This window comes from Micromys minutus, assembly GCF_963924665.1.
Source record: "Micromys minutus genome assembly, chromosome: 19".
Classification (NCBI taxonomy): domain Eukaryota; kingdom Metazoa; phylum Chordata; class Mammalia; order Rodentia; family Muridae; genus Micromys; species Micromys minutus.
This window is the reverse complement of record NC_137954.1, coordinates 17638738-17666173: the sequence shown is the minus strand read 5'-3', so window position 1 is coordinate 17666173 and position 27436 is coordinate 17638738. Positions and strand designations below refer to the sequence as shown.

The 27436-nt window shown below is 38.9% G+C and overlaps 1 protein-coding gene across 5 annotated transcripts in view; it reads right to left on the bottom strand.

The window, feature by feature from the left end:
- Positions 1 to 27436, bottom strand: part of UNC80 (unc-80 homolog, NALCN channel complex subunit) — a gene marked incomplete at its 5' end in the record, with an annotated part of 174495 nt that overhangs the window by 76040 nt on the left and 71019 nt on the right. For 2 of the 5 annotated variants that reach the window (XM_080933195.1, XM_080933196.1), the window contains 6 exons: positions 2830 to 3030; positions 6658 to 6758; positions 8456 to 8659; positions 13494 to 13659; positions 17640 to 17773; positions 21158 to 21293. In XM_080933195.1, the coding sequence (XP_080789321.1) occupies positions 2830 to 3030; positions 6658 to 6758; positions 8456 to 8659; positions 13494 to 13659; positions 17640 to 17773; positions 21158 to 21293 (942 nt within the window). Of the gene's footprint in view, positions 1 to 2829; positions 3031 to 6657; positions 6759 to 8455; positions 8660 to 13493; positions 13660 to 17639; positions 17774 to 21121; positions 21294 to 27436 lie in introns of all 5 variants that reach the window. The other 3 variants (XM_080933197.1, XM_080933198.1, XM_080933194.1) reach the window with 2 other exon arrangements.

Here is a 27436-nt window from a genome sequence, read left to right as displayed (position 1 = left end):
ATGGGGGCCAATGTCCATTTGTATGGCAGATTCAGAACAGGCAAATCAAAAATACCACAAAGAGGGAAAAGGTGCTCAAGCAGAAAGCTTGCATTTTGGAAATACAATGTTTGTCACATACCATTAATATATATTATTTCTTCACTTGGATGATTAGTTTAAAACCTATAAGGTTTTCAGACATTCTTAGTAGTTCTTCCTCAAAAGCAAAAGCCATGACAGAAGGTCACCTGCCTTTTTTGTGGAGCTTCCTGCCAACCCACGGGAGAGCAGCAGGTAGTCATACAAGCCATGTTGGTCATAACCTTGCTAATCCAGTCAACATTAACTACTCCTCTATAACAAGTAAGTAGTTTTTTTTTTTTTTTTTTTTTTTTTTTTTTTTTTTTTAGAATGTCATGTAGAATACAAAATGATTTCTTAGATTTCAGAATTTATAATTCAGTGGTAGAGGATCCTTGGGACTCAAAGGCTAGAATAAAGCACCGAAGCCTCTGTGGCCTTATTGGTATCATCTTTATCTGCATATGGAGCCTCATTGTGGACCACAGTCCTCAGGGATGTTGCCATGGTCCATGCGCTCCACCTTTTTTTGACCAGAAGGTTCTGAACTCAACTAATATTGAAGAATCCTTCTGTCAAATGTTCCTAATTTCTTTATTGAGAAGTGTCATTTTCCTTGCCAAGTCTCCAGCTTTATGCCTTAGCTCCTCAGTAGCATGTCTCTCCACTGCAGCTGCTATTGCTGCAATTTTAGATCAGTCTAGAAGGTTGGTTTGATTAGCAACTTTCCCTCAGAGAAGACTAGACATGACATTTGAAGAAAAGGCCTTTCTTTGGCTCTTTGGCCTATTACTGTTATCACTGAGGCAGTTTTATGTATGGCAGGCCGGCCTCAGACTCACTGTGTATCCATGGAAAATCTTGAAATTCTCATCCTTCTACTTCTATCTCCGGAGTACTGAGATTACATTTGTGCACCACTACTACACAGTTTACGAGGTACTGCAGCTCCAACCCAGGAACTTATGTATGCTGGGGTAAATAACTCTGTCAACTAAGCTACATCTTCAGTCCCTTTTAGTCTATTATTACACCCTAACAAAATATGGGATCAGCATGGTCCTGAGGTTCTTTACAATTCTTTTGGATAGATATGTGGATGGATGGTCAAATAAACAGCAAGTGAGAAAAACATAAGTAAAATTCTATTAAAATTTAGATGAAATGCTAAGGAAGGAGAAACTGAGTGTGTCCTGTGCTTAACACTAACAAGGTATGGTTTTATTGAAGATATGGTATGACGTTTAGCTTTTACAGTCACCTTGGTACAACTTAAACTCACCACAGTAGACAGTCTTAATGTGGGATTGTCTACATTGGGTTGGCTTATGGTCATATATGTGGATGATTATCTTAATCCTGTTAATCAATGTATGGAGACCTAGCCCACTGTGGGTAGCACCATTCCCTAGACAGAAGGTTCTGAATTGTATAAGATTTGGAAAACTCAACTCTTGATCAAACATGTGAGCTAAATACACTGATGTTTCTGTGGTCCTGCTGTGGGTGTGATGTGAATAGCTGTTTTAAGTTCCTGTCCCCTTGCCTTCCTTGCTAGGATGGACTGTAACCTGGAACTATAAAATAAAATTAAAAAAAAACTTTAATATAAAAACCTCATGGTGAACAGAAAAGTATTAAACATTGCTACATAAGTAACCCGAACTTTTGCTTTTATTGTTCATATTCTCAATTGCTTGTAGTATATATTATTGCCCAATATAAACCCAAACCTTGACTGTAAACTTTGTAGTAGAAAGATCCTTTCCTCTGGCTTATTTTCAGCTAATAAGACTGCCACTAGCTGTTGCATAAAGAATACTTGTTGATGTGAACAAGTGCTATAAAATCTTCTTGCAAAAGCATCTGTAGAAGAAGTCATGGCATTCAGTGGGATGGTCATTTTAGCTCCACTGTTCAGGGGCAGGTGGGTAACTGGGGTTTCCTTTGGCTGGAGGAAGGCAGTCATGGTCACCTTCTTTTGCCAGATCAAGTGAAAGAGCAGCTTAGTGCTTGGAAATGCAATAGGGTATTGAAAGACTCTTTTCTTAGTGTGGTTCGGCTCATCTGTAGATGGCTTAGCCATCTAGTACTTATATTGCTTCTTAATGTATACTTCTATCTGCTCTCTATTGCTTCTCCAACAAACTACCCCAGGCTTAAACACCCCAGGTTTGTTAGCTTTACAGTTCTCAGGGTCAAACACTTCAAAGGAACTGGAAGGCTCCAATGTGTTTCCTGACTGTCTCTGAACCTGGAGTTTTCTAGTCCCCCCCCCCCCCCCCCCGATCATGACCCCTCCCAGCTATCTACTGTTGACATCTGACTAGCCCTGACTCCCAGAAGTTTTTTCTTCCTATGTGATGGAATCCATGACTACACTGAGCCCACATGAACAATCCAGGACATAATCTCTTTGTAAACTCCCTAACCATCCCTGCAAAGTCTTCCTTGTCATGTGAGGTTATCCTGTTCACAGGTCCCACAAAGATGCTGTTCTCTCTAAGGTTACTGACTCATCATCACAATCTCTTCAAAGTTTTATTTATAAGACAAGGTCCAGGGAAATATTCCATGTTTACAGACAAGCACAGAAGAAGTGTCTGCCTATCTTGCACATATTTTCTGCCTTTTCTTAGAGCCACACAGATCTGCTGTTTGCTACATTTGCTTTTGCATGACCTTTTATTGCCAGGGCAGACAAGAACATCACTGTAACTACATCTTTTCTCCCGCTCTTGGTATATTACCTGGTGACTCACTCACCTCTTTCTGTTTCTTGCCCCTCAGAGCCACGTTGCTGATGTGGTTGCTCTCACGCAGGGAGTCCACACTGTCCCCATACAGCAATTTAATGGCCCTGACCAGCCGGGCGCAGGAGCGGCTGTGGTGCAGGTAGCAGTGCGGATGGCAATAGTCCACATGTGTGCAAATGAAACTTTGTTGATTGCACAGTAAGATCATGACCTGTAAAAGAAAAAAAAAAAACAACAACATGGTTTTAATCAGGCAATGAGGAAGTAGAAGTAGGAAGTCAGAAAGTCAGAGAGCATGAACTCTTTTTTTATTCTTTACACACCTAGTGAGAATATTTTATTATGATGATATATAGTAATATATAGATATGGCAAACAAAAACAACGCACAAAACTGTGCTACAGCAGATGTTGAGTAAAGGATCCAAATAAGTTTCCTCACACTCTCCACCTTAATCAGGAGCAAACAACAGTAACTCCGTAATTCCCATAGGTGAATAGCTAGTTTCCACTCAGTTGTCCTTGGTTCTCCCCCCATACATAACTGATAAGAGGATCTTTTAGAGACTCTAATATTAGGTGTGAGGTATATGACTTCAAATAGTTTCAAGAACCTCATTCCAGCTCTTACACTGTAATTGTAGCCAGATAGAAGAGTATTCAGTGCTGAATTCAATTCCAGAGTTCTCTGACCCTGTATGCCTGGGTGTACCCCAAACTACTCCCCCCAATACTATGGGGTGTTTAGACACACTTCTGCCCCTTTACTCTGGATAGTCATCTTGTGCTGGAACTTGAGTACCACCACACAGTCTCATCTTAACTCAAGCACAGGTTCTCTGTCTCCATTCTCACTCTTGTTACTCTGAAGCTATTCTAGCTCCCTCTTTAAGAAACAGTTTCAACTATATCTCCTGAGATTTCTCCACTAGGATTCTAGAAGTGATCTTGGCTGATTTAAAGGATACAGTTATTTTAAGAGAGAAATGAAGAGCCCTGAGTTAGCAACTGAAGTTTGCAAATTGAAGATGCAGTCCTGGTGCTCAGATTTAGGGCCCTGCACATGCAAAGCTCGTACACATCCATCACTGAGCTGCGTCTCTTCATCCAGGTTTGTGGCTTGTGCTTCTTTGGTAGTGCTGGGGATAGAACTCTTAAAAATGTTTTAAATTTTATTTTATGCATATGAGTATTTTGCCTGCATTGTCTGTAAGTGTACCACGTGCATGCCTGGTGCCCGTGGAGGCAAGAAAAGGGTGTTGGATTTCCTGGAACTGGAGTTCTGGATGATTGTGACCTGGGTTGGGTTCTAGAAACTGAACAACCTTTAAAGTAACCTCCCCTAAAGAAGAATATCTAGAGACAGCTTCTGTCACTCAGGAGCCTAAACAGTGAAGGACTGTACACTGTCCCGGATGAGACCACAACACACATACATGCAGAGGAGGCCGACTGAACTGACCTGGCACAGCTGCCTTAAGGCCAACAGGGCTTGTTCATTCTGAGACACAGTTGAAACCAACAGTCATCTATAAGTTTCTGTGAAACTCAGTCAACCGTATCTAAGCCTGCGAGGTTTTCAACAAATGTAAATGGTGTCTTGGCAGATTGTCCAACCTATCTTGAGGTTCACTGCATATCTTTACAGATTCCGCTTTATGCTGCAGTGTGAAGCAGGCATAAAGGAGAACTCTAATGGTGTTTTTGTTATGCTGAATCTGGTGATCAGGAGAACATGAAGAAAGCCTTACATGTGTACACACACACACACACACACACACACACACACACACACACACACAGAGTATATCACTAAACTTTGCCTTAGAGACTTCTCCTATGTAAGTTTTGATGTCAGTAACAGCTGGTTTAGCAATCTGTAATCTATAACTTTAAAGTCCTGCCACTAACATTCCTTTGCTATGTATATTTCTAAGATGACCCATAGTGATCTACACAATCTAGTACTTATGTTTTGGGAAAGCTCCTCCCATTGAGTGTGAGTTAGATTAATAACTTGCTTCTCACCAATAGCATATGGCGAAGGTGTTGGAATGACCCCTCTCTGACTTTATTGCATATGATGACGATCTCTCTCTTCTCAGCTGACTCTTTCATGAAGCTATTTGTCATGATTCAGGGTTTCACATGGTAAAGAAATAAGAGCAGCTACTGGCTTAACACGATGGCTCAGTGTGTGAGAGTATTTGTGTCGACTTTGAAATCCTCAGAATACACAGAAGAGCTGTGTGTGAGTGCATGGGCATATAACCCCAGAATTGGGAAGGTAGAGACAGGCAGATCCTGAGAGCTGGCTGACTTAGCTGAAATGAGTTAGCTTCAGGATCACTTTAGAGAAGGTGAGAGACCCTTCTTTAAAGAAATAATATTCAGAGAAAGTGATAAAAGAACAGAACCATCATCCTCCATTGGCTGCTGCATTCATGGACAGAGCATGCTCCAAGCTTGAATATCCAAGCCACCAAAGAGACAATACTACTGCAGACAAGCAGAAGACCCAAGGTAAAGCTGTACCCCCAAATATCAGACAAACAGAAGAAGCTGAGATCTTAACCCTGTTATACATAGCTCCCTCTTGAATGGCATAAATACCTCTGCTGGAAAAAAAAAATAAAGGGTGACTTGCACAATAAAGAAAGGGTCGGAGAGAAGGCAGATACTGAGCATCAACAAAGCCATTTCTTTCTAGGTATTTGCTGACTGGACAGTAAAGAAGCCACCCAGAAACCAGCTGACAAAATGAATAGATATTGATAATTTCACTGCTCAGGGGAAATAAATATTGGAATGTTTTTGTTATCTGCCAGAGGAAAGAGTGAATCCTTGCTATGGAATAGCATCCTATGAAGCCTCTAAAAGTTTCTAAGTTAAAAAAATTGTTTTAGAGCAGTTTTAGGTACAACTTGAGCAAAAAGCATAGCACATCTTATATTCACACATGTATAACCTTGCCTACTATCAACTCCCTGAACCACAGAGATTCATTTATTATAATCGGCCAACGCTGACATATCATCAATTAAGCCCATAGTTAATAGCGGTGTCTCCCTTGGTGCTACCCACCCCGTGGGTTTCTACAACATATATAATGACATTCCATTTCACTGCATCCCCCTCATTTTTCATCTGCCTTGTCTAGGAAAAGATGGGAGTATTTTAAGGAACAAGACCAAGATGGCTACCAGAAGGTTCACATAGCTGAGGTATTCTTTCAGTATAGGAGGAAAGAACACATTCCTTTTACATGCCTACTACATGGCTTTGTTCCAACCTATGCCCAAAGGTTTTAAGGGAGGGCTTCATGCCTTTGCACACTGGCTATCTTTCTGAGGCATGATATTCTCATGTAGAATCTTTGTGTCCCATTTACAATTTTTCACTTAATTTTTTAAAGTAATTTTGTACATGAGTACTACATATTTATAGGAACGCTCCACCAAATGCTCACTCCTAACACAGTCAAAAATAATGCTGACATTGTTCTCAAGTTCATGGTAATATGTTTGAGGTTGACTAGAAGAATGTCTGGCCTCTGTCATTCATGGTATTTTGATTATGAACCTATCCCAGTCCCTCATAGTTTTTCCTGACATATAGAGACCCACAAACTGGCCATGTCACAAACATCCTTAGTCTTTGTTACTCTTAAACACAATCCTGCAGAATAACATTTCCACTGTGAGTAGAAAGCCTCAGCTAAAATATGAGGCCATACTTTCTTTTGGAAGTGCTCAGATATGGACAGTCTGTTTCTGTCTCCGGGAATCTTTCCCAGTGCTAAGAAGAATTCCTTTTAGAGATTTAGATGGACACTTACGTGAAGCCATGACATGTTTCGGTGGTAATTCTCCTCTGTGCCGGCGTTGCTCATTCCCTCCGGCTCAATGCTGGGCTCACTTGCACTCCAAGGACTCCCTTCTTTAAAAAAAAGAACACCGAAAAGGACTTGAATGTTCAGTCTCCCTGGAGAACATGTCAGTATGGTGTCATTGTCCATGCTTTTGAATCCAAGGGCAGACTCTACCATGGCCCAGCAGGTTACAGGGCGTAGGACTTTGTTGGAAGAATATTAATAAGAGCCTTTCCCTTAACCACCACCTGAACTAGCAAGTCCAAAAACAACAGTGATCTCTGCTAAGGTGGCTTCCATGTTAAGACATGAGGGCGGCGCGGGGGGGGGGGGTGTATAAAGTCCTTGAGAAGAGTTACATATTCAGTGTGCCTACATCCATTCCAGACTGCCCAGATGTCACAGGTGTGGCTAAGCAGGGACACAAACTGACCTGCACTGACATCGCAGGGTGATAAAATAATGCTTCTATTGGGTTGTGGCTGCACCTGTACTGCTGTTGTGGGCAGCAGTGTTGTGGGAGCCTTTTCAGTTCTGTGAGGGGACCTTAGAGGGAGTAAGGTGATTTGAAAGCAATGACAGCCAATAGTGAGCAAGCCTTCTGTCCTCTCTGTGGGAGATGCGAAGGAAACATCGACAGTTACTTTACCCACAGAGCCTGCTTCATGGATTGTTTAAATAGCAAAGTTGTATCTCTAGAATGATTACTTTGACTGCAGTGGCGATATGTTGATGAGTTTATACAATTCTGAACACTGATGGTAAGGTTACAATGCTCATCCTGCAACAACAGAAATCACCCTCTCCCATTCTCTTTTCAGAAAAAGTAAGCTGGATCTTAACTAATGCATAAATTAGTTATTTTTAAAGGCGAGGGTGGGTGGATGTAGAAGCATTTTCTATTTTAAACTTTCCTTGATTAGATACTCAGCTTCCATTTGACAGACTTTATCGATCATTTATCCACACTTTCTGCTGCCTTCAAAGTAGAGAATGAACGGCAGGGAGAATGTGCTTGAACTTGTACTAAAGACTTGAGCAGGCAGCCTGTGAGCTCTACATAGTCTTTTCCTGGTCTGTTAAGAAGCCCATATACTGGACAACCACATGGAAGATTTGGAGCCTCTTCACTGCCTACCATTATAACTTTTGGCATTAGTGCTTTGACTGTATTTATAGCTGACCCTTGTACACTTAACACATTTTACAAGAGCATCCTTGCAGAACAGGCAATGAACAACTATTCCTGCCAGATGGAGGATGACAGCATATCCTGAAACATGGGAGACATACTGAAGACCCCTAGGTATCATGTGTAAAGAATCACTCCTTCCTGATGCTTATACTGTCAAATGAAGACTCCAACATAAAAGTCCTCGATGTGTGACTTTGCAGGTCCTAGTGAGTAGAAGCACCCGGAGTTCTAAAGCTGTCTTTGTTGCCAACATATCTTTCATTCCCCAGTGAACACTTTCTGTGCTCACAGCTCAAAGTACGGTCCTCGAGGCAGCAGCATCGGCTTCCCAGGGAAGCTTAGTTAAAATGGAGAGATATCTGCTGAATCAGAGTTTGCACTTGGGCAGGACTTCCAGGCACCGCGTGCAGGAGCAGGAGGGGGGAGGGTGTTCTCTAGAGAATGTATTGTCTAAACTATGGCTCTGCTCTTGCTCTAGTCACATGGGATGAAATGGACTTGGCTCTTCCAGGACTTGAGTCCTGGCTTCCTGCCCCCCACGTCCCTGCACACCCCACTCTTCTATGTTACCTAGGTCAGTGACAGTGTCCCTGCTCTGGGACAGCTGCAGCTCCTCAGCCTCAGACTCTGAGTCCTGCCGTGATAACTTGCTGCTCTTTAAGCTGCCGACTCGGCGAATGCTGGACAAGGAACCCCCCTTCTTCACCTGGAAACTGCGGGTTCCTTTAATCTGGAGCAGTCGAGAACCTCCTATCCTGATCTTCCTGCTGGGAACTGTATTAAAAGAATAAAATAGGGCTTCCCCCGCTTAGTTTTCCCCAGCCAGTTTAGATCCACACTCTTCCCAATTTGTCTCTGATCAGCCAACTCTGAGTTTGACTGAGTAGCATTTCTGGATGGAGACGTTTCTGCAAGGCCCTAGCCACCAGATTTGGACAGGCATGAGACCAGACTGACCAGGCAGGGATAGTGCAATATCTTTCTTGGGCAAAGTACACATTTGGCTGGGTATGATCTGTTCTCACTCTGGCCCAGGGTTCACAAGCATGAGTGTCTTTACATAGCACCACCACCAAGATCTGCTAGCATAGTTTAAACACATTCTTATTTGGAACAATAGACCCATACATTGCTGTTTTTGTTTTCCAGATAAAACTGGACTTAGAGAGTTCTGAAAACAGTCATTGGAAACCTTTTCTTTGGAATAACCTATTAATGTATGAACACACAGAGGCACCTGTCTCTGATAGTCAGCAGTGGGGTGTACTCTGCAAAAACATTAAGAGAGCTTTTTCCTCAGGAAAAATGTAGTGTGTGTGTGTGTGTGTGTGTGTGTGTGTGTGTGTGTGTGTGCGCATGCGTGCATGTGTGCATGCATGCATGCCTATCTAATCCACTTCTATTTTCCATCATTTAGGGATTTCATAGTATTCTCTTCTCAATCAAAGAGCTAATGATACAGAAGTGTAAATGTTGTAAGCCCTGCACTTTCTCATAGTGTATACAAAACAAAAGGGCATGCATTATTCCTGCTAAGTATTCTGGAAGAAACAATCACCAGGGTGGGAGTAAAGTAGTACAAGAAACATGTTTAAACTTTATAAATAACCAACATTTTTTCTTTCTTTCAAGTTTTAATAGTGTCAATACTCATTTTATACTAGTAGGATAATGCAAATTTTCAGGGCTCAAACACCATTAGAGGAAAGGGGCTAGCTAACTTTACATACTTAAGATCTGAACAATATAGTCTATTCACTATTTAAATTAAAATATGACTGCATTTTTGAAATCAGGAAATTTGTATTTTAGGTTCAGTTTTTTCCCCACAACAAAATGCTTATATGAGACAATAATAAAACTCGAATCCTTTAAAAATGCGAGTTAAATGTACACTTTCAATACCATAGGAGAGAGTCAGAAGAATTCATAGAGAATAACTGAATGTTTAGACTCTGGATTACTCTGGTGACCGAAAGAACCTAGAGTTATCACTGTTCTGCTTTGTGTAACCTTCTTGGAGCTGGCTAACCTCATCTGGATAGAACTGCACATCTGGAAGGATTTTTTTTCAGCACAGCTGTATAAATGTCATAACAGCCATAGAAAGAACACTATATTGTGGTTTAATTATAACACAAGATTGACCAAATTGTATTTCTCAATATTCTCTCTGGCTTAACTTAGACTTTATGGTTAATTATTTTTAACGACCATTACTACAATCTCATGGACGTTGAGAAATAAAGAGATTACAGTGATAATTCTTAGATTTTTCAATAGAGGCACATTCTAATGCCTTTTGCTGGAGTTTATGATACTTTGAGGCTGCAAATGCAACTAAAGAACTACAATTTAGTGGAGACTTAATTTTGAGAATTTGTTCTAACATAAAAGATAATTGGAGACCTCCTGCAGCCCTAAAAAATTAGGGTTCAGAATTATGACATCAATTAGTTAAAAGGAACACAGTGATGAGAATTCAGGCTTAACATCGTTTGTGAAATATGTCATCTGAGACTATATGCTACTGAATTTGAGCCTTCATCTTCATAACAATAAGAAACTATAATAAAAATAAAACATTCATTTGAATTAGATAATACATCTTCCTTTGCACGTTGTATCCATTAGCATGTCCTGCTGCCTTTGTGCTTCAAAACATCACCAGTTCATAGTCCTGATGCCTTTACTCTGGTTCATGCAACTGCCTCTAACTGTCCCTTTCTCCCAGCTTCCACATGTCTAGTCACATACAATGAGCAACAACCTAACACATTTAAATTAAATGCTAGAATTACTAAGCATATTGACTAGACTCTGTCTGCCCCTTCCTTGCCTTTCTGATCTGTCTCCTCTCAAACTCATTCTCTAATAACTCAGTTGATCCTTCTGTCCTCATTCAAGTTTACTCTTCATGACATCATGACCTGTGGCTTCATAATTGCCTCTCTTTGGAACTCTCTGTCCTCAGCCTTCTGCATTATTGAAATGCCCAGTGAAAGTCTCCCAATTTAATGATCATTATTAGAACCATATATCTTTATCTCACCATATATCTTTATATTCCAGATTACTGACATTGCTTTAATTAGTTTTACTTTCCATTGCATTTCTTGAAAGTCTGGAATTTCATGTTATTAACCGTGATGCCAATAGCAATCTTCTGCTTATGAACAGAAATATCCATGGGAATATGTTCTTGTTAATGCCCACCTTCTGGGAACTTGTAATAAATAGTTCCTGGTAAAGAGCAGGTACTCTGTAGCTGGGTGCTGAATGAGGAGATGTTTCTGTATTTTGGAATAGTAGTTTTAGTTTGTGTTTGGGGCAGGAGGAAAAGTATTTCATAGACTGTTTAGAGATTTTGAGCAGATATTTTCAGTTCTTAAGGATAAGTTCAGGCTCATTTTCTTTAGTATAAACTAATTGTTCTTGAGATGTTTATTTCAGGAGCTGACTTATTTTTCTTCTACAAAACCCAATGGTATGACATTAAAAAAAATAGTAGTCACAGCAGTATCTCATTGTCACATTTTCGTACAGTCTGTAGTAGCTAATGTGGTTTTCAGACAGCTTACAGAATATTTACAAGTCTTTAGGGAGACTTTTGTCAACTAATTAACAACATTTTATAATAATTTTTTCATTTTATTTATAGTTTTAGCCTTCTGTTGCTTATTTATGAGACACCATTCATACATTAACGTTAGCATATTGCATGATAAAAATCACTAAGTAGGTGAGAGTTTAACAGTAAAGACAATTATATAAATGATAATGAAGTTGACACATTCTCAAAATTAAGCAAATACTTTCTTTTAAAGATGATGTAGAACCTACTTGATTTAAGATTAACTGGGCGAGTATTTGAAATTTTTATTCAATTTCTATGAATGATAATTATGGTAATGAGTTAGAGTGACTAAAGACTGATTTACAAATTAAAGTATTGTTGGTATATATTTATAGATGGAAGTTACCTTCACTGGACGTAGTAAATATTTGAAATCACATTGACTTGATACTTCTTTGTGTCTATAAATTGATCAACTATTTATTATTTAAACATGGCTTGATTTATCAAAATTCATCAGGATATGATGATATAATGATATTTGTATTTAAAAGGCAGCAACATTCTGATGTTGAAATATTCAAACCTTTCTCATTGCATCCCCTTTCTTATAAGACTTGAAATATTTTATATTTTCCCTATATAGCACTATGGCACTTACTAATTGATTAAGGTCATGAAATGTGCACTCATCCATTGTCTATAGGGCACTGGAAAACATGTCAATGTACACAGTCAGCTTTCTGAAGAGGTATACAGATTGGTTTAAATGTAAAATCCTTTATAAAAATCATTGAAGGGCAACAGCATTTTAAAAATATAAAAGCAAGATAGTGAAGTTGACCTTTTAGAGGATCCTTACATGACTTACTTTAAAGTGACTTTTCCAGCTCCAGTTAGAATTTTCTGCATTGATTTTTTTTTATCTAGCTGTTCATAATGTAGGAAAATGAAGATGGCAATGGTAACCTATGTTCCTCCATTTGTTTTACATTCACTCTAAGACTTACTTGCACTGTCTTAACTAAGGCTGTAACACACAGTGAGAAGCTGGCCATTTGACTGAAGGAGCACTGTGGTTTAAAGGTAAGTCATATAGACAAGGTCATACTCATGTAGACAAGGTCATGCAGTGCTGAGCCATAGGGGACCCACCTTAATAAGCTCTTGCTCTTTTTCTTCACAGTTTGATGTATGTGAAATTGAATTTAGAATTCCTAGTGTCAAGTGGCAGCTGAAATGTACATTGTCTGTGACCATGTAAACAACAGAAGCAATACACGCAGACTACATCTTAGCACCGAGGCCCAGTGACAGCAAGGGGTGGGAGAGTGGGCCAGGTTATAAGAGTGACAGTCCTGAAGAGCAATCAAGGGAGCCTCACACTGTTCCTAACTTGTTCCCATAGCTAGTACAGACAGTTGCTTTGCTGTTGGTGATCTTCTGGATTTTTATTGATTATCTCTCATTATATAGATTATATATGTACTAATCTTGGATCCATTTCTGAACTGACATATCTTTCATTAACATTCTGGTGCTATAGACAACAGTATCCTATAAAAACATGGACATTGACAACTCTGAACTGAAAAGTAATTAAGAATTTTGGACTGTAAGTTAGAAGGCTTTAACCAGTATATTTTAGTTATACTGTTTTTAGTTGCAAAAGAAGGATATATAAAAATAACGTTGACTATATACATTTATTTTACTGTCTCAACGTCCTCTTTAAATTAAAAAAAAAAACACAAGCAAGAGATATGGGATTGTTGCAGAATAGTTGAATTTGGGTGTTTTCCCATTTTTATTGTTTAATAAATAGTGGGTCATCTTAAAGCTGAAGGCATCTCACATTCTATGTGGCCAAAAGAGAATCGCTGAGCTGGCACTGTAGCCCAAGGCATTCTGGCTGACAAGTTTAACCTCTAACTTGTGGTCTCTCCTCCCTCACTGGCTGTGGAGGGCCCACATAGTTAGACCCCAAATTAGAAAGCCAGAAACAGGAAGTCACCCTTGCGGTCTCCCTACCTTTCTTCTCTTCAGCACCTGCGTCTGATTTGATGGTGTGGCTGCTGCTGTGCAGAGAGTCTTTTGAGTCTTCATTTTCATCTAGAACTCCTGCGAAGCTGATCTTCCTCTCGTATCTGTGCCGGTCCAACTCAGGGTCCAGACGAAGCCTGCAGCTCTCCAAGTCCTGAAATGTCATAAAAGGGCATACAAGTGCTGGGATGTCCTGAAACAAAAAAGCCTGTCTGTCTGTCTGTCTGTCTGCCTGCCTGCCTGCCTGCCTGCCTGCCTGCCTGCCTGCCTGCCTGCCTATCTATCTATCTATCTATCTATCTATCTATCTATCTATCTATCTATCTATCTATCATCTATCTATCTATCTATCTATCATCTATCTATCTATCATCTATCTATCTATCTATCTATCTATCTATCTATCTATCTATCTATCTATCCATTTCCTTCCTTCCTTTCTTCTCTCCTTCCTTCCTTTGACAGGGTTTTGCTCTAAAGCCACAAAGCAGATCACACAACCCTCCCGCCTCTGCCTCAGTTTCCTAAGTGCTGCAACTATGTGCTGGAGCCATCATGTTTCATCTACTGCACTGGTATTACATCAAACAGCTACTCATTCTGAAACACAAGCAATTATATGTAAAATAATCTTATTGCTTATTTTAAATTGTGGTCTTTAAAAGTATTCTTGAATAGGAATGTACGTGTCCCCTAGCTGATGGCTTTTCCTTATGCACTTTATCTTCCAACAACGCAGAACTTTGAACTAGATTCTTTACCTTCTAACTCTTGGTCCAATATCTGGGAGGTATCTTTGGCATTTATATGTTAATTACATAATCATGCATTAAGTATGGACATGTTAGGCACAATGATGTGAATAAGAAATGATTGCTTCCCCCGAGGGACTCAGAATACTAAGATGATCGCTTCTTAGCCTTTTGGCTAAGTTCAAGTGTAGAATATGAAGATGGATGATGTGCATACAGAAATGAGACTTCTAAGTGAAGGAGTTCGATACCAGACGTCAAGACAATAGTAATAGAATAACCGTCACCAAGTGATATATCTAAACCTTAAATCCCCAGAGCTTGAGAACATGTTGCTTTATGCTGCAACATGAACTTTGGAGGTAAAATTAAAGCTAAGAACTTTATGATTATATCCATTCATTAGATAAGTGGCCCGAACCTAATTACATGTATTCTCAGAAGTGGAGGGTCTCTCCCTGGCTGTGCACAGAGGAAGTGTCAATACATTACTGCCTCTGAAGATGGAAGAAGGGCATATTAGTTTCTAGAAGGTAGAAAATAAAGCAAGAAGGCAGGTGCATTCTTCCTCTGCCACAGAAAGATTACTGATATCTTGAGTTTAGCCTAGGAATACCTGTCTTAGACTTTTGAGCAGAAGAAATGGAAGATAATGTCTGCACTGTTGAAAACAGATATACTTTGAGAAGCAAATAGAGGAAGCCATCCAAGGTAACCTTGAGTGGCCTTTCTTAGGACACAAGTTTGGGAAGTCAGCTAATGTTTAGGAAAACACACGTGTGAGCCAGAGCCAGTATGGGGGATTTTGTATTGGGGAAATTTCTCACTCCCATTTAGAAAGAAGAAAGACCAAGAGGGGAAAAGCCCAGGAGTCCTCAGCCAGGCACACTGAACTACAGGCAGCTAAGGAATATGGAGAACAGGAGAAATACTCTTCTCCGGAGAACATACACAAATGGGTTATCTAATACTAAATATTCAATACCAAAAACATACACACAAGTAACATTATACAAACTGGGAAAGTTGGACTTATGTATTTAGGAATATATATATATATATGTATATACATGCATATACATATATATTGCATACATATATGGATACTTAAATATAGAAACATTGCCATGACAACAATTTTTGAAAAAATAGATTATGAATTTTAAAAAGAGCAAGAGAATTTTGTGGGAGAGTTTGGAGGGAAAAAGAGAACAGAGTAATAATGTCAGTATATTATAGTCTCAACAAGGAAATAATGAAAGTACAGAAGCCTATCTACAACAGCGAGAGTGACTCTGTAGTGAACAGCCAATCTCAGAAACAGTGTTCAAGGTAAAAAAGGCAGACTTCTCTTGTCACTAAATGACTGAAGGCTGCTGTTCTAGTTGTAGACTTTGTAGGTTCCTTTCTTTGTGCTTCCTGAATCTCTTCTTGCTTATAGAGTCTCTATTTGTCACAGGCCCTGCTGTGTAGCCTAGCTTGTGATCGATCCTGTCAGTGCTGAGATTCTTGTCTGATGTCATTGCTGTGTGTTCATGCTGAACAGACATGGCTGGTTGAGAAAAATAGAAGATTCATTTTGACTGACAGGTCTCAGTCTGGGAACTGCTCTTCAAGGAGATGCAGTTATTAAGTTTGTCCTCAGTATATGACAGGCTGCATGGAAGAGAATCTCATAGCAAGAATCACTGAGGTAGAGCTTTAAGAGTTAAAGGGATGAGCGAAAGTGACTGAGCTAAACAAGACACTTTTCTTTTTAATGAAAATTGCAGCTATCCTGAAAACGCAAAATCAGATGTACTCCATGCTTTTCCAAAGACTGTTATTAATCAGGAGGTTGAAAGGAGCGATATTGAAGGAAGTCTGCAAATTGAATATTTTGTTATGCTTGACTTTCAGCTGAATGCACGTATCAAATTGTCTTGGTTTAACTTTATAGAGTATTTTCAACAGACCGGTGAAAATGACCACTCAGAAAAATAAATGTCGAGTCAATCCGATGTCACAGAGGGAAGTTGCTGGAATTTCCATTTCCAACAGTCAGACTGTACAGTTCTGCAGTCCCAAGGAGGCTAGTTTTCTCTTGAAAATAAGCACTCAATTCATAAATGTTTACAATTTGAAAATGCCCATTTTTGTTTAAGGATGTGAGGGAATGGATCTTCTTGAACACTGGAAAACTAAAGCCAGAGACTGTGCTCCATGGTAGCAGAACACTGACTCCTTTATCCAGCTTCTGGACCCACCTTGGGATTGGGGTGGACTTATTCATGCTGTTCGGTTTTACCAGCAGGAGAGGCAGGTTGTAAAACAACCTTAAGTGGAAGTTGGCGAGACAGAGTGCAGCACAAATCTTGTAGGGAGGAGAAGGTTTTGCTTGGCTCCCCAAGTTAAGTTGCAGGCTGACTGTGATGAAAGGACCATTGGGTTCTATCACAGACTCATAGACCCAAGGTGTTTTCTGTTAATGCATACTCTGAAGATTTACAGGCAGTGCATAGGATTTATATGTATGGTAAAATAAACAGTGCATGGCACATGACTGTATTTTATGTGCAAATATGTGTAGTGTGTGTGTGTGTGTGTGTGTGTGTGTGGTATGGTGTGCCATGTTTTCTGTCAATCCATAATCCACAAGAAAGTCTATGAAAATGACATGTTTGGAAATGTTGATAATCTAAACACTGAGGTCATTTCTGCCATACTATAAACCAGAAAACTCTTTAGAAGTGAGCTTCTATATGAACGGAGGACTTGTTAGTACAAAAGAAAATCAGGCAGTAATTTTTGAATAATTTTGGCTATAAAATCCTAATAGTCTGTAGTGTAATGAAACACGGGCTCTGAGATATTTCCATCAGAATTAGTGGTGTATCACTATGCTGTCAAACACTGTACCTGAAAGTACTTTCTCCATTGCTTTCTTTTTTTCCTCTCTCTGACAACTTTATTTTTTTGAAAGGGATATATATACATACACACACACACAGATTTTTAAAGGCATTTTGGCATAACACTATATGAATATTTTTTGTCAGTACTTAATTCTTTTAGAGGTTTGATAGCGTGCATTGAAATCTCCTTAGTTACCATAAGCATAAAGTACATGTAGGACAGAAAGCTAGCCTTGGAGCTATTATTTTAATGGATGGAATAGATTTCTTTTTAGGTCTGAAAAGCCTTTGGTTAAAATTTTAAATTACAAAACACATAAAGTCTTCAAGCATTTAAAGATGCTGGAAGTGGGGAAAGGGGATAACGTCTGAAATGCAAATACATAAGACATCAGTAAAAAATAAAGATGCTGGGAGTGTAGGAAACCTAGCTCCAGGTCCTTGTCTTCAAGTAGTCTGGCTATTGACACCACACTGCTTCAACATACCACAAGGGGCTCAGTGCGAGGTCTAGGCAGGCAAGAAAAGGTCTCCCTTAGGAAGGTGGTTATCTCCAGGAGAAGTTGGCATGCTGCCATCTTCAAGGCAAAGGGGCAGCCACATTTTGAGGGGTTCACAGTACCTACGAAAAGAAAAAATTCTTCATGAGAAGACAAACCAATAACAAATAGAGGGTCATGGTGTGATGGACCTAGCTACATCCATGTAAAATCAAACTGCACATGAGAATATTTTCTAGACAGCCTCAATGTACCTACTCCTGTCAGCATGACTTGGGCATGGCCATCCACCTCTCTCCTCTGCTTCAGTGTTAAAGTGTCAGACAAGCAGGAGTCGGTCTTTCTATTTATAGCACTAGAGAGTAACACAACACAGCTCCAATGACCCCAGAGACCATTTGGTGAAAACAGAAAGTGAACTTGGTCTTGTATTCAGTCAACTCATGACTGGGCATATGACCACCAGTTTGGTTTGGAGCCCACACATCCTCCCAACGCACTTTAGGAAGGGACAATTCTTTGGCCTTCTGAGAGCTGTGACATTCTTTCAGCTCTATTCCAATTGATATTTATGCAACACGGGTACAAGAAAAGATGTTACCTGGTCAACGATCCTGCACATTTTTGTTTGTTTGTAAGAGGATCTCTCTATAGAGCCTTGGCTATTCTGGGACTTGCTCTGTAGAACAGGGTGGCCTAGAACTCAAATAAATCCTGCTTCTGCTTCCCAAGTGCTGGGATTAGGGGTGCACCACGACCCCCAGGTTATGTCACTCAGTCACACTACGACGTGGTTCAACCAGAAGCAGCTGATTGTCTCTTTCACTCTATTGAATTATTTTATTTTATTTATTTTTACTTTGTCAGACACCTAAAGCACTATGGACCAACATATCATATTTGGACTAAAGATAATGGCTAAAAGAATAACAGGATTTAAAACTTCCAGCCTTGGTTGAGAGATCTGTCTCAACGTGAACCCTGTACTAACATCCTGATTGCTTTATCTTCAGAAAAGAAAAAAGCCATCTAGCATTCTGAATCTTACAAAAAGAGAAAAAGAAAATAGTTATTAGTTGAGTAAATCAAGTTATCAAACTGTCACAATATCATTATTTATCAATAATTTTCAAAATTCCCAAAATTGTCTGAGTATAATGAGATTTCTTAACTGAATGGTATGTGATTTTTTTTTTTTTTGACACAGAAGTTAGATGTTACAATCTTTTGAAGACAACTGGCCTATTTTTCCCTGCTGAGAGCATTACTTTTTCCACATAGTTAAAACATTGCTGGAAAAAAAATCTGTGTCTCATTAGGAATGAAAGAGATAAGCTAGTACAGAATTTCCAAACAGACATGTGCTTGCATTATATTTAGCGTTGGAGTGCAAAGTTAACTAAATCACACACAACAACCTCATAATTAGTTGATAATCACAAACATCAGTCTTATACTCCATAGAGGATATAATGTTCTAAAAGTTACCTCCTACATGTACAAAATTAAAAAAAAAAAAAAAGGAAAGTTTGTTGAAACTAGGCATGGCAGTAGAAGCCTGTCTGCACTGCATCAGCTACTCAAATTTTGAGGCAGGAAGATTTCAAGATCAAGACCAGTCTGAGTTACACAGGAAGACCATGCCTGAACAAAATGAATAATAAAAGTAACCAAAGACCAGCTACGCACTGTAAACTTCTGGATTTGTTTGTTCATTCCTGAGGTTCTCCTGTAATTAGTGACCTTGGCTGTGTTTTAGTTTCTTTCTTTCTTCTTTTAGACTCATTTATTTAATATGAATACACTGCCACTGTCTTCATACATGCCAGAGGATGGCATCTGATCCTATTACAGATGGTTGTGAGCCACCATGGGGTTGCTGGGAACTGAACTCAGGACCTTTGGAAGAGCAGTCAGAGCTCTTACCCACTGAGCCATCTCTCCATCCCTCTAGTTTCTTTCCTGATGACTACCTGAAATACCCTGTCACAATGAGCAAAGATGGAGCTCTATATGACCCAAACAAAATACTGATGTACCAGACATAACGAATGAATTAATGGAGCTTTTAGAATTTGATGTGGACTATGCAATCTGTGAGGGTGTACTGATTTAACATTCTTTTAGCTCCTTCCATTCTGAACGATTGCTGAGTGGCTTCCAACATATGCCTCTGGCTGGCATTAATGACAAGCCTTTTCTAGGTTTTATGACTGCAGGAAAGGTAACTCTCTATCATTTGGCCGATGAGTGAAACTAAAAACTAAAAAAAAAAAAAAAAAAAAAAAAGTTATTAAAGCATAGACTAGGTTATCCTCTGAGTCAACTTTTGTCTTTGGGTTGCCCACATAGGAATTCAGTATTTTATCAACAGAGAGGTTAAGGTTTTCTCTGACTTTAGAAGGTATGAAAAGGGAACAAAAATAATGAGGGGGGGGACAGAACCAAACCAAAACAAAATCCTTGGTGCAAAAGAAGAAGAAACATGGTGAGAGATTTCCTGGACTATTGTTTAGTCTTTTCCAGTGCTATCATCCAGCCATCATTTCATATTTCATGGCACCAGGTTGGGGCAGAATTGGCATGCATTAGCCAAGGATAACCCTTAAAATATAATCAGGGATCTCGAATTGCAAATGAAGAGGAAAGGTTAAATGGAAAGATGTCACTGCTTCTGATGGGGAAAGATGCAGATTCCACAGCCGAAACTGGAAATTCCACTCCATAGAATGCTGCACCCTCCTTTATGCTTGAATGGTACAGAGAGTATGTATGTACAAAGTGACTCTGCAGAGACTCTAGCAAGCATCATCTTGTCTCTAATTCTGACAGTTCTAAATAGATGCAGCCCAGGACAGCCTCAGCTCATGCAAACTTTGAGTTTCTTATTAATACTGTATTATGTTCTGATTAAACTGTTCTATATTTCAGTTCTTTGGGATGCATCTCTTGTGCGTGTGTGTGTGTGTGTGTGTGTGTGTGTGTGTGTGTGTGTATGTGTGTGTGTGCTGTAGTATAAAAACTTGCTAGTATAGGTGTGTGCACATGAGCATGCGCATATACATGCTTGTGCATGAATGTGGAGGTCATGTGATTGATGTCAAGTGCCTTTCTCCAAAAACTTTCCACATCTAAAATTGTTCTCAGACAGGTTCTTTCAGTGACTCTGAGGCTCCTCCATTCAGTGAGACCAGCTGGCCAATGAGCTCTATGGCTTTCCCTCACAGAGACTTAGTATGACAGTGGATAACAAGAGTCAGAGGCTAAAAGGCAATGTCCCTTCCACATTGCCTGCAGTGCTTTGTCTATTTGCCTTCTCTTCCTGACTTTTGCTCCATCCCCCCTCCTATAGCTTACGTACACACATTACATTCATATGGGGAGAAGGGGAATGGTCTGTGGGAGATGTGGGAAGGTGGAAAGAGAATGAGAGAGGAACAAAGAAATATTCCTAAAGCAGAGTTTCTTACAAGCAGGGGCTCTTGTAGTAAAGGGAGTCTCCTTACTGTCATCTAAAAAGTCTTCCTCCTCATCCTCCTTCCGAAATCTTCTCTTGGTCTCTTCATCATAGATAAGGCCAAGCAGGTTAGCAGGACTCTCACTTTCTCCATGACACAGTTCGTTCAACCGGATGCCAATTGCCTACAGAGGAAAAGGAAGGAGAGGAACACCATGAAGGGTATCAGACTCTAAGACAGCACACAGTTCCCAGAGAGCGGGCATGATTTCCCATGCAGCCCTCTTCTGTATTCCATGTGTTGTCACCACCATCTTTTCAATATGGGAATCTAGAGATGGAAGGAACACAGATGTCTTCAGGATCATTTGTTCTAAAGATTTGAAAAAAACAGCATGGTCAGTTTTGTATGCATATACAAATATTTTAATGAAACAATTATCCATATTTATTCAAAGTTTATTCATTCTGTGGGTCTGATGTAAGGAAGCAAGCCAGCAGTGCTCTGTCTGTCATCTGTGTGTGTGTGTGTGTGTGTGTGTGTGTGTGTATTTGTGACAAGTATGTAGGTATATGCATTTGTGCAAGTGTGAAGACCAGAAAAGGATATTGTGTGTTCTGTTTTGTAATTCTTCATCTTCCTTTGAGACAGGCTTTTTCAGTGTATCTTGAGCCAGGATGGTGTTTATCAAGCCCCACCAAGACTCCTGTGTGTATCCTCCATACTTCTGATGTGACAGGTAGAGGTGACCACACTGGAACTTTTCTGTGGGTACTGGGGATTTAAAGCTAGGTTCCCATGTTTGCACACTCTCACCCACTGAGCAATATCCACATCCTACATGTAAGTATTATTGTTTTAATGGAGAGGTTTAGGGCAGAAAAAACTAAGAAAGTATCACCCTTTGGAGTGCATCTGATTATATTTCTTTACAAGAGTATCAGTGCCATGCTAATGGGTTTGGAAGTTGGCAAGAATTCTATTCCTGTGGTTTTATTTATATTACCATTTATGTATGCACTTATTGGCATTTATGGACCTCAGTACATCCCATAATAATAAGTAAGAAATGTTAACTGCTCTTCTGGTAGAGCTTCTAAAAACCATATTAGAAAGAGGACATTTAATAGCTTGGCACACTGACAATATTGACTCTAACACGGCATACACAGAATCAAATTCTTGCTCTCTGCTTTGAATCACAACACATTGTTCCACAAATTATAAAGAGGAATCCTCAAGAGGTGAATACACTCTCTCTATTCAGTTCCTTTTGTATCTAAACATTATGGAATATGTAAAAATGAGAGAGTAAGAGCCTTGGGAAGAGGTCTCAAGGATAAAGTAAAGTGAACATTTCTTCTAGGTCAGATAGTCTTATGTTCTCTGAATTAGTAAAAACAAATCCCAACTCATTTTCTACTATATCCCTGCATCATACTTATGAAATATTTAGCAAAACATTCGACTCACTGCTGGAGACAAACTCATACCCTTAAACAGGTACACAAAGTGCATCCGGAATCCTCTCAAAGGAAAAAAAATGATTGTTTTGAATGTGTTCAACTTCTGGAAATTAAAAGGTCTTTATAAGGTCTAGAAATAAGTGACACACTGCAGACCAGGGAACAAAACTCCTAACAAGAACATACTATAAAAAGTTGTTACAATATTCGCCCAGTTATACTTGCTAACTTTGAAAGTTTTAAACAAATAAACCAAGACCACCTAAGACTTTGTTCTGAGGATGAGTCATGATGTGTTTGGAGTGAAGCTAGCCAGCAGAACAGTGAGACTCAAATGAGGTGCTTTTATTAATACTAATTTTTATGGAATATTGTGATGAAATAATTTTAAGTTAAAAGTTTATAAAAAATCAAACCTACACTTGCCTAAGTAACAGTTTAACAAATCAGTAGCCTTCCTCTACTCAAAGGATAAACAGTCTGAGAATGAAATTAGGGAAATGACACCCTTAGCAATAGTCACAAACAATATAAAATACCTTGGTGTGACTCTAACCAAGGAAATAAAAGATCTGTATGACAAGAACTTCAGATCTCTAAATAAAGAAATCAAAGAAGAACTCAGAAGATGGAAAGTTCTCCCATGCTCATGGATTGGCAGCATTAATATAGTAGAAATGGCCATCTTGCTAAAAGCGATCTACAGATTCAATGCAATTCCCATCAAAACTGCAATGCAATTCTTTATAGAGTTGGAAAGAGCAATTTTTAAATTCATTTAATTAATTGATCATTAAAAACCCAGGATAGCAAAAATTATTCTCAACAGTAAAAGAACTTCTGGGGGAATCACAATCCCCAACCTTAAGCTGTATTACAGAGCAGTCATGATAAAATAAAAAAATAAAAAAATAAAAACAAAACTGTAGAGTATTGGTAAAGAGACAGGCAGGTAGATCAATGGAATAAAATTGAAGACCCAGAAATGAACCACACATCCATGGCCACTTGATCTTTGACAAAGGAGCTAAAACCATCCAAAGGAAAAAAAAAAAAAAAAAAAAAAAAAAACAACATTTTAAACAAATAGTGCCGGTTCAACTGGAGGTCAGCATGTAGAAAAATGCAAATTGATCCTTTCTCATCTCCTTGTACAAAGCTCAAGTCCAAGTGGATCAAGGACCTCCACATAAAACCCAATACACTAAAACTAATAGAAAAGAAAGTGGGAAAGAGCCTCAAACACATAGGCACAGGAGAAACTTCCTGAACAGAATACCAATGGCTTATGCTCTAACATCTAGAATCAACAAAAGGGACCTCATTAAATTGCAAAGCTTCTGTAAAGAAAAGGACATTGTCAATAGGACAAAATGGCAACCAATAGATTTACCAATCCTATATCTGACAGAGGACTAATATCCATTATACAAAGAACTCAAGAAGTTAGACTCCAGAGAATCAAATAACCTTATTAGAAAATGGGGGACAAATCTAGACAAAGAATTCTCATTTGAGGAATGTCAAATGGCTGAGAATCACCTAAAGAAATGTTTAATATCCTCAGTCGTTAGGGAAATGCAAATCAAAACAACCCTGAGATTCTACCTCATACTAGTCAAAATGGCTAAGATCAAAAACTCAGGTGACATTAGATGCTGGGGAGGATGTAGAGAGAGGAACATTTCTCCATTGTTGGTGGGGTTGTAAGCTGGTTCAACCACTCTAAAAATCACTCTTGAGGTTCCTCAGAAAATTGGAAATGGTACTAACAGAAGATCCAGTTATAACACTCCTGGGCATATACCAAAAGATGCTCCAACATATAACAAGGACACATTTATAATAGCCAGAAGCTGGAAAGAACCCAGATGTCCTTCAGTAGATTAATGGATACAACAATTGTGGTATATTTACACAATGGAGTACTACTCAGCTATCAGAAACAATGACTTTATGAAATTCTTAAGAAAATGGATGCATCTAGAGGATATCATCCTGAGTGAGATAACCCAGTCACAAAAGAACAGACATAATATGCAGTCACTGATAATTGGATACTAATCCCAGAAATCCCAGAACACCCCAGAAACAACTCACAGACTATATCAAGTTCAAGAAAAAAAGAAAAGAAAAATGAAAAACCATTATGCTTAATCTTTACATACCAAGAAAACTTTGACTAATTCCAGGTTACATCTTGTTTTACATGTACTTTAAGCTCATTGTAACTAGTAAGATCTTAATGCACACTATCAAACCTTTAAAAAAACCAAGTACTGACAAAAATGTATTCATATACTTTTATGCAAAAATGCTTAAAATCTGTACATTTATCTTTGTTTTTTAAAATAAAGTTGTTCAATTAAAAAAAAAAAGAATTTAGATGTCCTTCAACAGAGGAATGGGTACAGAAATTGCAGTACATTTACACAATGGAGCTATTAGAAACAATGCTGTTATGAAATTCCTAGGCAAATGCATGGAACTAGAAGCTATCATCCAGAGTGAGGTAACCCAATCACAAAATAAGGCTCATGGAATGCACTCACTGATAAGCGAATACTATCCCCAAAAGCTCTGAATACCCAAGAAACAATTTACAGACCTTATGAAGCTCAAAAAGAAGGAAGGCCAGAATGTGGACACCTCTGTCTTTCTTAGAAGAGAAAACAAAACACACAGGGAAGGAAATACAGGACAAATAGAGGAGCAGGGATTGAAGAAAAAATCTACAGAGACTGCCTTACCTGGTGATCCACCCCACATGCAGCCACCAAACCCAGACACTAGTGCTGATGCCAAGAAGTGCTTACTGGCAGGAGCTGGATATGGATGCCCCTGAAGAGGCTCTGCCAGTGTCATACAGATACACGTGAGCATGCTTGCAGCTAACCATTGGAGTGAACACGGAGACCCCAATGAAGGAGCTGGAGAAAAGACTGTAGGAGCTGAAGGGTTTGCAAGCTCATGGGAAGAACAATATTAGCAACCAATCAAACCCTCCAGAACTCCCAGGGACTAAAACACAACCAATGAGTACACATTGAAGAGGCCCATGGCTCCAGTTGCATACGTAGCAGAGAATAAATTGTCTGGCATCAATGGGAGAAGAGTTAAGGTGTGTTTTCTCAATGTAGGGGAACGGTAAGGTGCTGAGGTGGAGAGAGTAGTTGAGAGATGGAGCATCTTCATGGAAGCAAGAAAGGGGGAGGGGAGTGGAAGTGGGGGGAAAGGGGATAACATTTGAAATGTAAATCAGATAATATCCAATAATATTCTAATTTATTCTAATAATAATATCTATCTAAATATATATATATATATATATATTTATACTGAAGTATAAACTCATTGTCAATTTAGAAACATGCATAGTTTGTAATATGTTTGTTCTGATTTTTAATTATTAAAGTTATGTTTCTACTTTCTTACCTTAAAATATTGTTTGGGAGCAAATTTTTATTTTCCATAAAAAATTTTCAAATTATAAAAAAAAGAAAGAAAAGAAAGAGAAAAGTTCTCTGGACATGGCGTTCTGTGACTAGCCAGGTCTTTTGAAAATGTGCTTTTCTTTTGAAAAATCTACATCAACTGACTGACTCGGAATTGTTCAAACTTTTAGGAAATATGTGTTTGACTGCTTGTGTGTGTGTGTGTGTGTGTGTGTGTGTGTGTATGTCTGAATTTTGTTAGTAAAAAGGCCTTTTAAATTGCTTTACATAGAAAATAAAGGGACCATCAAAAAACAGAAAATAAAACTAGCAACTGAAAACTGTCTATTATCTATCTCAGTGACCTCAAATCTCTAAGTCCGAAAATTTCATCAAATTTAGGCAGGGGAGTCACTCTGATCTCACAGAAGTTCTGACACATACAGATGGAAGGAAAGAGGGGGGTGGGATCCACATTCTCACAGTTGACAAGCTGTGGGTTTGAGCTCACTTGTGTGGGAGAGTTTTGGAGTTCTGGCAGCAGAGGGGAGGAAGAATGGTGTGATGGATAGCTTTGTAAATTTTGTAATAGAATATGCTTCTTTGCAGACTGACTCGATTAAAATAAGATGAAAATAAGTCAATCACAGTTTTAATTATATCAAGTTAATAAAGCATTAAGAAATATTAGAGTTGGAACAACATCAACATAATTATGGCACAAGAACTATCATTTGAAGGGTTTTTAAATGGTGGCCCACACATTATTGACGTTAAATGCAATTTTTCCAGTAAATGGTAAATTGTTAATCTTGTTATATTTAATTGAGATAAATAGATAATCTTGTTAAATTCGACTTTTTATGTTGTTTTATGTCTTAGACTTTCTAGTGATCCATACAACTCTATGTTGCAAAGTAATATTTGGAATAACAGATCAGTTCAGGCCTCACACATCCTGTTTCCCAAACCGAGGAAAGAATAAAGACATGAATCATCTTGGGGGATATTCTATAAAACACATAAATTCAACATAGGATTGATTATTAATCATATTGAAGACCAACATGGAACTGGTATCACATGGCAGCTCTTTTCCACTATATCAGAACAAGGCCCAGAGGCACCTTTCTCACAGAGACACTATGCACCTCTGGTGAATGTGTTTATGATTTATGAATTCTTGTAAAAGTTTCCAAATATATTCCTATGTCCTGTTTAATATTATCACCAGAGAAGGGTCCATCTGTGTTAGTTTTTATAGCTAGCAATGTCTCTTTGCCTGGGGAGAAATATGGAAGTTAAGTACTGGTTAAAAGGCTGAAGAAAACCACTTTACATCTCCATTTTACTGGGGAAGCAAGACTGTGCAAGAGTTCCTGGACTTTTGAAAATGAGAAAAAATTTTACTAGCAGAGGACTAAATG